Genomic DNA, 12,419 nt, shown 5'->3' with positions numbered 1-12,419 from the left:
ATACTAGAAGGATCACAAGACTGATAGCCTGATCCACAAACCATTTGAGTCAACGTGCTCAATTTATTCCCATAGAGCTCAATGATAGGGCCGTGGCTCAGTGGCACCTTTTTCATGTAGAACGGCGTTTCTCAAACTGTGGGTTGGGACCCACTAGTTGGGTCGCGAGCCGATTTCAAGTGGGTCTCCATTCATTTCAATATTTTATTTTTAATATATTAGACTTGATGTTACTGTAGTATGTGACTGCACTGGGGAAATGCTACAGATCTGTACTTTTACTCTGTATATGCTTTTAACAATGATAGTAAATGGGACTCGCTCCTGGGTAAGTGTGGGTAGGATTGCAGCCTAGGATTGTTAAAGATTTTCTGGTTGATGATGTCACTTCCTGTCAAGACGTCACTTCCAGTGGGTCCCGACAGATTCTCATTCTAAAAAGTGGGTCTCGGTGCTAAAAGTTTGAGAACCACTGATGTAGAAGGTCTCTGGTTCAATTAGGGGAGAGAAAAATTCCTGTCTGAAACCCTGGAGAGCAGCTGCCAGTCTGCATCGATACTGACCAAGATGGGGCAGTTGTCTGCTTCAGAATAAAGCAGCTTCCTATGAGTCTGAACTGGCTTAAAATCCAACACTGCTTTATAGAGTTTCCTGCCAGCTTCTCCAAGCAGGAAGATTTCACTGGTTATCCCCAATATGACATGGTCCTTGGGAATTCACCCAGTTTATTAAGATGTGTCATATCTGAACTGAACGACTCTGTCAAACAAATCCAATTCTAGTCACAATCAGCAGGACCAAGCTTATTTATTCTAAAGACTGAATCTTCTTATTCATTCCAAGCTGAAAGCTCTACGGGGGGGGGAGGGGGAAACAGTTCCCTGTCTCCAATCTCTGTTCTGTGTTGTCCCGAATCAGCAAGCTCCAATTCAGAGCATGAAGTAGAAGGGAGGACAGAAAAGGGGCATTTTAGTTTCTTCCATTTTGTGGAAGGTTTAAAGGTTGTTCTGAAAATGGCTCTCTACCTTGCATTTCCTTCGCATTTTTCATTTTCAAGTTCAATGGCTCTTTCTTCGCAAGGACAGGGTCTTCCTTGGGGTCACTCAACATTGCTCCTTCAAAGTTTCGTTTCAATGCCCTTTGCCTATCCAGTTCCTAAAATACATCTGAGCCATTGTAACGCCGTGGCTGCACCACTGATGCTGGCATGCTCACAGAATCTGCGTTATTATTATTTTTTTTTTCCCATCTGACCTCTCCCCATGAAACCTATACAACGGCAGGTTCAAACCTTAGCAGCATCTCTAGTTCAAGGATGACCAGTTGGAGGGCTGGGAAATGTCTTGGAATAAGACCCTAGAGACCTCCAGTCATTAAAATGACAATGCCGGCTCAAGAGGAAATTTCCCTTTCTTCCTGATAGTTGCTCTATTGGCCCTTGCCCTCCATGCCCCCAAAATTCCTATGCAAGCCCTCTCTGACCCACTTTCTGGCTTTATGCAGATTGGCGCTTATGAAAATAGCTTAGGAAACTCAGCCGCAAACTTTCTATTTACATCCATTTGTTACTGCAGGCTTTTTGGTTTTTGTGGCTGTTTTGAGAAGCAACGTTCTCTGTTGCTTATCGGTCCTTTTGTGCAGGCACCGTGGCCTGGAACTCTGCTTGGCACACCCGGCATCCTGCTTATTCTCATGTGTTCAACATCCTGCTGCCATCCAATGATTTCAGCTCCGACTCATTGGTCCTTCCTTGTGTGGTTAGCGTGCAGTGTTTGTTTTCCTTTCCTAATCCTTAAATTGAGGTAAATGGCAGAAAGGAGTACATTGTGTGTGCCGGGATTTAGCTCGAGGCTTGCTATGCTCTGGCTAACCAGCTGATGACTAACACAATCTACATGAGAACTGGGAATCTTATGCGCCATGGGCCAGGGCAGTTTGTGAATGAGCTGCTTTCACTCTTCCTGCTATTAGGTCCAGCAGGACTCTACTTGCGCTACCAACACATAATTACTGTACTTTATATAATTTGCTGCAGTTAGATATGGAGATGGCCCCCTAGCTAGTATTGCTTTAAAAGAGAGACAGACCTCTAACTTCATTAGTTTAACTATCACTGGCTATTAATCATGAGCATTGTGTGGAACTTCCATCTTCAAAGGCAGTATCCTGTGAAGAGGAAGTATCCAGGAGGCTTGCACTGCATCCAACGCAGGTTCACTGGCTGCAACGGCTCAGCCAGGGGCAAGGGGAAGTTCTTTCCCTTACCCCTAGGTAAGGGCTGCACACCCCAATGGGTTTTCTTGGACCTGCACCACCTCTGGAAGTGACACAAATCTGAAGAGAGTAGAGTGGCTGGAAGCATAACCACCGGGTCCCAGCCCCGCCCCCTGCTCCCTGCGTGTCTGCCCCCGGGGCTGCCCATCGCCCGCCCCCTCCCTGCCCCCATGGCTATCTTCACTGCTTGTGCTGGCGTGAGCGTGCCAACACAAGGGGCGGCACGGGAGCCGCTGCAGAGGCTTCTGCCTGCTTCTGCGCGTCGGTGCATCTGACTGTGCTGATGCGGCTCCCGCCCACGGAGGTGCAAACATGCCTTACGGCGCATTTGTGACACTTCAGGGCCTCCTATACTGGCATAACTGCCGGTTAGGATTGCACCCTAAATGAGAAAAAAGTGCTTTTTTCTGTTTATCATGGGCTTAATGAGGTCACTTCTTGCTTAACAACATCACTTCTGGCCCTCAGCAGATTCCATGAATGCTATTCGACCCACTGCATGAAATGGGTTTAACACCCCTGGTCTAAGGAGTCTTCTGAAAACACAGCTATTCAAAAGTCTATTGGACATGCTCAGCACAAAGAGCATTTTTGCACTGAGAAGACTGTTACTTTAAAATAGAAACACTGTCACCCCAATTAGTGACTCTGAGTACCATGTGCTCTGCGTCTTCACCATAAATGTGATCAGAACATCAGAGTCAACACCTGGTTGACTGTGTCAGGCAGCATCCCCTTTGGAAATAATTCTCCTTTCCTTCGTTCTCCAGAGGCTCCTGCAGAAAGGGAGGCTGGACTTCGAGATATCACATGAAACTATGGTGAAATTCTGGTTTCTTGTGACAATCACAAGCCTCAGACTCATGTGCTCCCTCCCTGCCTTTTGTGCATGAGTGGAGGAAGTTTTTAACTTCTGATCCTGGTTTAGAACAAGCAATTATATTTTTGGTTTTGGTTTTTTAAAGGAAATTTACTGCCCGAAATGGAAAATTAATTTGGAGTTTTCCACTTTGAGATGTTAATGGTGGAAACTGCCACAAGTAAAGGTCTGATATGTAAAACTTATGATGCTATAACTTCTACTGATAATATCATGAAGTGCTAGCTCAGGAGCTTCTATAGTTGATAAAACATGGCAATTTTTTTAAACTAGTTCCCAACACGTACAAATATTTGGTGGATGTGTCCCAAGACAGCCATGGGAGAGGGGAAGGGGAAATCATATCACTGAATTAATTATCGGCTATAAAATTCTATTTAACCTGCTGTTGATTTGCTGGGTAACCAACCTGAAAGGCCATATTGGGAAGCAACATTATGAACCCTGGTTTGAAAGGCAGTTAGGAGTCTTGTGGCAGCTGGTTGGAGGACCTGCAGCATATCATCTATAAATTAATGGTTAACTAATTGACTGAAACTTGCTGAAATGATGCAAATGACTGAATTTATTCATTTGGAGGAAGGCAAGAAGCAATAAGAGACCATGCAAGAGACAGCAGCAACTGTTACCCTGCACATGCCCGATCTTGTCTGATTTCAGAAGCTAAGCAAGGTCAGGCCTGGTTAGTACTTGGATGGGAGATGGCCTGGGAATACTGGGTGCTGTAGGCTTATGCCATAGTCTTTTGAGTCTGAAGGTTGCCAACCAACCAAGAGACAATTCAGAAGTTTCATGAAGCAGAAATGTAATGATGCCAGCTGAGACAAAGTCTTCAAAATATGGGGAGGAACAACGTACAATAGTTTCATACCCATAAGATTTATATGAAATAATGCAGTCTTGGCTATAGTATTATTGAATGGTTTCATTCATTCATTCATTCATGTGATGTTTTCCAGTTTTTTCTTATCTATTTATTTCCTTGGCTTTTACTGTACATCTTTTTAATTTCTGTGTACTTTTTTATTATTAAAATTAAACAAAAAAAGCCAGAGTTTTGTTGTGATGCACAAATCCAGCAAATCTTGATTTGTTTTAATCCAAGTATGCAAACGAGTCAGTAAACGCTATATCTGGTTCACACAGTTCAAGCCCCTGTTTCATATCCTGGCTTTGCAAACTCAGATTAGAACGGAGAAAGCTGGCATTTACTGGGTTCAGAAGTCACAGCAAATCATGGTTCATTCTAAACCAGGACTGGAAGTTCAAAACATTCTCCACTCATACACTAAAGCAGCAGCGCTCAAAGTCACGACCGCTGAGCACCAGGAATGTGGTACCCGGCGCAACCGGCAATTACAGTTCTGGTGCACTGCTGCTCTTCTTTGCTCCAGATTGGGATGACACAACATTCTGGCCAGTCATGTCTATGGTGCAGTGTCCCAGTGTGCACTGCTCATGGATTTCAGCGAAGACATGACTAGTCAGAGCATTGTATCATCCCAATCTGGGGCAAAGAATAGCCACAGCGCGCCACGATTGGTCATGGGAGTCAAGAATTCACCTGAACCCCAGATCTGGCCCTTGGACCGGGGTTCGGTCAGCTCTGCACTAAAGGGAACTGAGAGAGAGAGAGAGAGAGCATGAGACTGAGGGCTTTCAACTGTCACTGAAAACCATTGAAAGTGACAGGTCAGGAATGTCCTGTTGTAGCAACCACACATTCACCCTAACTGCAAAGACATGAGTACTCAAACAATGACTCATCTAGATATCCTGGAGACATAAGGGTATTCACCGGAGGTGGAAATTACCCTAGCCACTAGTAATTAAGAGATGAACATGCCTCTGTAAACTAGTTGCAAGAGCTGAGCCTTAAGCAGATGGGAGTAGGATTCAGGGAAAATACCACTGGTCAGAATGGGGGGGGGGGGGCTGGGAGGTCATGCCAGTGAATAAATGAAAAACAAGAGCCAGAAAAAACCATCATTGTCCAAGCATCATCAGGAAGCCTTACCAGCCTTCCTTTCGGTGGGGAGAGCCAATGGCCAACCTAGGTAGACAAAGTTGTTCCAGTACCCTTTAGAGCAGGGGTCTCCAAACCCTGGCCCGCAAGCCACATCCAGCACTCTAGAGGATTTTATTCGGCCCACGCAGTTCCCCAGCTTCTTGGGGCTAAAAATAGCCTTAAAGATGCACTTCTGGGTCTCCCAGCATGGGTTTATACCTCATTTAGCCATTAGAGGTGCTGAATGTAATGCAATGTAATGAAAGAAATTATTCCATTATGTTGCATTACATTCAGCACCTCTAGTGGCTGAATGAGGTACATACCCATGCTGGGAAATCTGGAATATAAAGTTAATGTCTACTTTATCTGGAGTAGAAACGGAGACCAAAAAGAAAAAGTTTGTGATTTGTGTCATTGGTGGCTGGATGCTTTTTCCAAAATCCATTCCCCCCTCTTCATCTGCAAGTCCATTTTGCTCCCCTCCTCCTTCCTCCTCCACCCACTTATTATATTCAGTTAAATTCTTAGCACATCGCTTCTCCAAGTTTTTATTAGTTAATTATTTTCCCGCCACAGTATCAGTTATACAATGCAGCCCTTGTACCGAAAAGTCTGGAGACCTCTGCTTTAGAGCCCTATAACCCTAATGGCTCCTTACACTGAGCAACTGTGCACAGAGTCATGGGTACCTGACTCTAGGAAGTGCCTGACACCAGACAAGAGCTTTCAGTGCATGTGGCATGGGCGGGGAGGGGGGGGAAGGAGAGCTTAAAATACTTTCAGAAATTGTGAAACCAACCATTAGCAATGGAAAAGCCATACAACCATTTTCCCCCTTCCCCTTTGGGCAGCAAAGCTATTGTCTCATCCCTTCCCATTTCACAGTCCATAAAGTACCTCTATGATGGAGCCCTTAAAAAAAAACGATAAAAGAACCTGAGGACCGAAAATGGCTTGTTTCCTCCCCCTTGATTACATTGCTCAAGCAGTAAACCTGCACTCCGCAGCACTGTTCCAATGTCCCACTTCAATTAACATGCCAGCATGGTGTGTCTTTCTGTTTTGTTCAAGCCCTCAGGTGATCTTGCAGTGTGCTTAGCATCTAAACCACCTGAGGTCCGAGGTTAATATGTGCACCGTACAACTCATTAGCTCCGCATTACTGTGTAGGGCCAAAAAAACCAAATTTTTTTGTTGTTGTTCCTCAATGTGATTATCCAACAACAATGCGCTTGGGCTTGGGACTCATTCTCAAATGAGGGTTTCTCCAAAAAGCAAAGGTCAGCAGCTTGGCAGAATATTTTTGCTATACGTGTTGGAAGGTTTCAAGCTAATCATTGGGGAAGGCAAGGATGACAACTAACGCAGAGCCTCATTAAAAATTGAGACAAGAGGTGATAGTGGAGGCGGGGAAGAAAAAGTCAAGAGAGAGAAAGAGGCTCCATTGCTACCAACTCATTCTTTCAGATCTTTGCTCGAGCATTTTTGGTGTTACGATAGAGACGATGGAGGACAAGAGCCCGGGGCAGCAAAGAACAGCACTGCACACTGAGGAATTGGCTCTGCGGCAAAAGAGAATCTCTCACCAACCTAAGCGCTACACCACAGCACTCAAAAACACGGTGATTCTTGTGAATGACAACACTTCTGTCAAATCATTTCCTGTCAAGATAAACAAGCCAGCAGCTAATCTCAGGGGAAGTACAATGTGCAGGAGGGGTGCCATGACCTCCCACTGCAGACTCAGGGCCTCCCAGTGGGAGAAGACAAATCTGGGTCTTTTCCAGAGAGTGTGGGTTGGCACATATTCCAACTATCCCTATTTGCCAGGGCTGGGCTTATTTCCTGCTCCTTGTTCTTACTTAATCCCTGTCTCAATTTTGTACCTTTCAAAGTGACTTGTGACTTTTGTGTGTGCATGATCCCAGTTTTGTAATTTTTCAGAAATCAGCCCCTTCCACAGAATTTCCAGAAAATTAAATCTCAGGCTGGAGAATGGAGAAGAAAACATCCAATCTTCAGTGCATAAATGGAGCGCATGCATGCATATGTACACTAAGTTACCATACAGGGTCCAGCTGGCCATTTCTTGGCAGGCTCAATGCAGCTGCTGAGATATATTTAGAATATCTGCAATTGTTTTTCTAGTAATATCTTTATCCAAAACAGAAATACCTATTTTGGGCTTTTAAGATCAGTGGACAGCAGGCTATTGGAAAGTCAATGCATACATCATACAGCGGTGGCGAAGAGCCTTCAACCTTGGTCCTGGGCAGATGTTTAAAGTCAGTGTACAAGAATGCATGGAGGGTCCCCAGAATTCTGCTGGCTTAGCCCCACCTCTTCTGATGTTCCCAAAGCCCCATCCCCACCCTCTCCATGATTGGCATTCGTCTGAAGCAACAATGAACGCAGAGAGATTTTCTCTCTATGATCACCACCTGAAATGTTCTAATTTCAGCCTGCCAGGAGGTAAGTACGAAATATTTTTTCATACTTCCTTGAGGCTGTCCAATAAGGTAGAGCAACTCCCCCAGCAATAAGGTGGAGGAAGCATATTATTTATTCAGCTGCATTGATGCTGGTAGGGATAGGGGGACTGTATTGGGCTATTAACTAGCTCCCACTCACTCAGCTATGGATAAATTAGTCAATTTTATTACACATTGATATGACATTTAAAAAGGAAGCACCAAGTGTGTTTTTGCAGCAATGGTCTTAATTAGAATATCGTTCCAGACTCACAACTAGACTATACTGCTTCAGAATCTAAGCCGCAAAATTTCAGAACAACTTTATAAATATGATTTTTTTTTTTTAAAAACCTGTTTTCCGCTAACATTTCCAACGTGGCACAAAACTCCACTGTAAAAAGGACGATATAAAGGACTAACCCCCAACCGGAAGCTGAAGCTGAGTGTGCAACATTTATATATTTTTCAAAATCCATTTATTATGAATAGTTTATGGTGGATCTGACTTTTGGTTATGATTTTTATCTGGTAAGGATTAATACTTTATATAATTTTTAAAAGGAAAAACAAGTGCAGATGGAACTACAAGACTGATGGTCAGCCACAGACCATTTACCCTGTGAGTTACTACTGGTAATTGTTCCACAGGGCACAACCACAAAGGAAGCCATTACACAGTCATGCGGCAAGTACATTTTAACCACACAGTTGCAGGCAAGCAGAAATAGTGGAGAAGCTGAGATATGAGAAAATTATCTCAGCGCATGCCAAAAACAACCTGTTTCACACACCATTAAATTCATCTCACAGTAAGACTACAAGAGAAACCACACGTATAAGACACAAGTATGTAGCCACTGAGGACCCAATGGGAAAGGAATATTTGTGCAGGTAAAAGAAACACGTTTTAGCGTCTACCAAATGACAGGATTTCTTTAAAGAAGAAAAAAGCTGCCTATGCTTTTTAGGTTTTTCTCTGAAATCATGAAAGCTAGAAATTCAGTAATTATTTTTAAATTATATAATCACAGAGTTGCAAGAAATCAAAGGTCTTCCAGATGGTAACTAGGACAGGAGCAAAAGCCCTATTTCTTCTTTGTAAGGAATATTTGGAAATCCTCACTCGTTACAAGATGAACGGTGACCTCCAACAACAACCGAATGGCACAGGCCATTTAAACTGGATGTTGTGAACTGTAAAACACGAGATGCATACCACCCAAAGGGCAACCCCCCTAAGCATTACCAAGCGGAATGAAAGCATCACACTGGTATTAGCTTTCAATTCTGGGCACCATCCAAGATCTGTGCATCTAGGAGCCCTAAATAGGCAAAGATCTTCATCGCCTCAGGGACCAATCTTGATAAGCTTCCACCCTAATCAAGAACACAGAGTCCCCAGAAGCACAAGACAGCTGAGGTGCCTTCAAGGTTCATCACTATTTATATCACCACCACCAACACCCCTGAATGCAAGCCCTGAAAAGACCATTGTGATAGAATAAAATGCCTGATATTCTATCCACATCCTATCCTCAACAAATCCAACAACATTGCTCCATTTCTTATAGAAGCAAGAGGTCACAGCTCTGCAGCTTTGCTTGCAGAAGGTTCCAGGCTGAATCCCCAGTAGTTCAGGAAGCAGGATAGAGCCCTGTCGGAGACACTGGAGACACTTCCAGTGAGTACATTGTACTGCGCTGGATCAGTGGTTCTCAATGTGGGCTGTATGCCCCCCCAGGGGCCACGCCATACTTCTAGCAGCCCATGTGGGGGGAAAAACTGAACATTAGGAGCCCATAGCAATTTTCTGAGGGGGCCACCCAAACTTAACTCCCAGGTGTATGGTGGAATGAGGCTCGGAATGGGGCCATGAGCAAAAAAAGGTTGAAAAACCCCAGCGCTAGATGAACCGACAGTCAGTGTAAGGTAGTTTTGCGTGATCTTAAGACACCCAAAACTGCCTTATACTGACTCAGTCGGTTCCTCCAGTACTGGAGTTTTTCAACCTTTTTTTTTTTTTGCTTGTGGTCTCATTCTGAGCCTCACTGCACCCAAAAGCAGTTTCATATTGCAAATGCTAGCACTGTGCCATAAACGATTACAGGATAATGCAAAATAACACTGGAAAAACCACAGGAAGCTGAAAGAAAGTCACAGCACCAGCAGTAATATAAAAATTATACAGCACTTCAGAGCTGACCCGGGCTGCAATCCTATCCACACTTACCAGAGTAAGCTCCATTGGCTATAGTGGGGCTTACTTATGAGTAGACATGCATAGGATTGGGCTCTTGGATGTATACCTGGCAGCAAGGAGAGCCATTTCAGCATGGTACAGTCCCACACTGCTGCAGAAATCTATGTATGTAGGAATCATGTGAACAGGGCCCATATAGACCAGGGATAGACTGCACTTGCTCCCAGTGTGGAAGGGATTGTCACTCCCAAATTGGCCTTTTCAGCCACACTAGACGCTGTTCCAGAACCACCATTCAGATACCATAGTCTTTCGAGACCGAAGGTTGCCAACACACACAGTCCCACACTGCTGCAGAAATCTATGTATGTAGGAATCATGTGAACAGGGCCCATATAACATGGTCACAGTTCCCGTACAAATGTCGTTGACCCTCCCCTCCCAGAATCTCTTGGGTTTGCCACTAAGAACCAGGAACTGCAGGAAGCATCAATAGGAAACTGAGAGAGGAAGTCCCACCCGGTGAGGACTTCAACAATCCCATCCAGATGATTTATTTTGGTGTACTTTGAATGTATTATTCAAAATACAGTATATGTATTTGAATACATAGTCAGTCACTTTGAGAACTTCAGCTTGTAGGCAGGACATACGAAATTCAAACAAAAAAATGCATATTTCAAATAAATAAACAATGCTCCAATGCCATTTTTTAGAGAAAGATAAAAATGAATGCTGCTCAATTAAAACAAAATGACAGTATCTTCAGACAAGCACACGCAGGAACTGTTTGAAGTAGCAAGGGAAAAGCTGCCATTACCTTTTCTGCCAGCCAGCCTAGATGCCTGATCTCTCGGCCTCCTGCAATCCCTGTTTTACCCAGCTGATCTCTGACTTCTGAGATGGCCTTGGGAATGAGGTCATTGACACAGGAGTGGATAGCAGTGAACCAAGCCTGAGCTGTGGTTGAATCCTTACTCCGTAGGACCAGAGTGTGCTTGGCGTCTGGTGAATGGACTTCAACAAGCCTGGCGGGAAGAAAGCAGAGGAAAAAGGAAGAAGGTTAGGTTACACTTAGAACTGCCTCCCAGAATATCTCTGTGATGCCGTGTGTCTTACCCCCCTAAAATCCTACCTTTTTAAAGCAGCTTTTGGCACAACCCCTTGGTTATCACACCTTACCACTCATTAAGTCAAAGTATGGGCCAGTTCAAATACAATATCTGCAAGTCCTTCAAGAACATGGGAAGATTGCAGGTATAAACACATGTATGTGTATGTCTTCCTAGTGCACCATTTCCTAATCATGTGGGGGGTGGGTAGATTTTTCACCCTTCAACATGTGATTGAAATACCCTTTAAAATAGAATTAAAGCCATTTGTTGAGGGGTGTTTTGAATTATATTCCCCCATGTGATGAGGTAACACAACAGCATCCTGAATGGGGATGGAAATGAGTGCGACCATGGTCATCCTGTGTGTTTTTAGAGGTGAATTCAGAGTATCATCCAAACCAGACTTGTGTATCTGGGGAAAGCCTCGTCATTTCTCTCTATTGCTTATACTGAGGAAGTGCGAGATGGATCTGTATAGTAGGCAGCGACATGGAATCGCCTCTCTGGGATCTTTGATACTGAGTTCTGGAGAATTTGGGGGGTCTACACTGTTTGCAGATCCCTCCAGCAAGTAGCAGTCACAATGGCACAAGGTAAAGAATACTGAACCCAAACTACTGTATTAGGCCTGGTTCAAAGCTGCCTACATAATGTATAAGCAGTGTTCAGAGTACTTAGCAAAAATATTACTACTACTGAGGATCAGTATAATTATAGCATGTATGTATACAGGGCAGCCCTCAGTACACAAGGGGTTATGTTCCCAGAATCTGCATGGATACCAAAATCCACAGATGATTAAATCCATGGATTTTGGGCTCCTAAACCCGCCAAACCTGACTGGAGCTGTGCGGAGGACCTTCTGAGGGCCAGGGATGCCTCCTCAGCCCTCAAAAAGCCTTCTGAGGTATCCGGAAGGCCAGGAATTGTGACTTCCAGTTTTTGGCCAAGGGCTTCTGAGGGCTGGGAAGGAACAGCTCCCATTGTTTCGAGAGGGTACAATTTGGACCCACAAGTTCAGAAACCGCAGATGATAAAACCCGTGGGTTCCTAATCCACAGGTAGTGTGGGCTGCCTGTATAGCACAGTCAACATATATAGTGCTTCAGAGAAAAAAATATGCAAAAGAGAGGGTCCCTGATGACACCTGAATTTCAATTGGGGGGAAGGAAATGAGAGAAAGCTCAGGATGCTGTGTAGCTTTTGAGGCCTGGCAGATCTCAACAACACTCAAGTTGCAGGCATCTCTGTTCTGCCTAATCTTCCAGTATAAATACATAAAAATATGGGATATGCTCGCTGATCTGCTGTGAAAATGCCTGCATAACATGTGCTCCACCAACGGATAGTCTAATTCTCATTCAAAATGGCTCAAAACATCTCCAGTGGTGCACTCTTGCGCAGGACTGACTGGTTCCCCAACTGAATGAGAGCCCAATCCTATGGTCTGCACCACGCCTCCGTG

At 44.3% G+C, this 12,419-nt stretch overlaps 1 protein-coding gene across 1 annotated transcript in view; it reads right to left on the bottom strand.

Annotated features, from left to right (window-relative positions):
- Window positions 1-12,419, bottom strand: part of SNTB1 (syntrophin beta 1) — a 115,256-nt gene that overhangs the window by 22,713 nt on the left and 80,124 nt on the right. The window contains exon 3 of the mRNA XM_066625047.1: window positions 10,660-10,867. Coding sequence (XP_066481144.1) covers window positions 10,660-10,867 — 208 coding nt within the window. The remainder of the gene's footprint in view (window positions 1-10,659; window positions 10,868-12,419) is intronic.

The sequence above is a fragment of the Tiliqua scincoides genome, chromosome 4, assembly GCF_035046505.1.
Source record: "Tiliqua scincoides isolate rTilSci1 chromosome 4, rTilSci1.hap2, whole genome shotgun sequence".
Taxonomy (NCBI): Eukaryota; Metazoa; Chordata; class Lepidosauria; order Squamata; family Scincidae; genus Tiliqua; species Tiliqua scincoides.
Note: the sequence above shows the minus strand (reverse complement) of the source record. Positions and strands in the feature narration are given on the sequence as shown.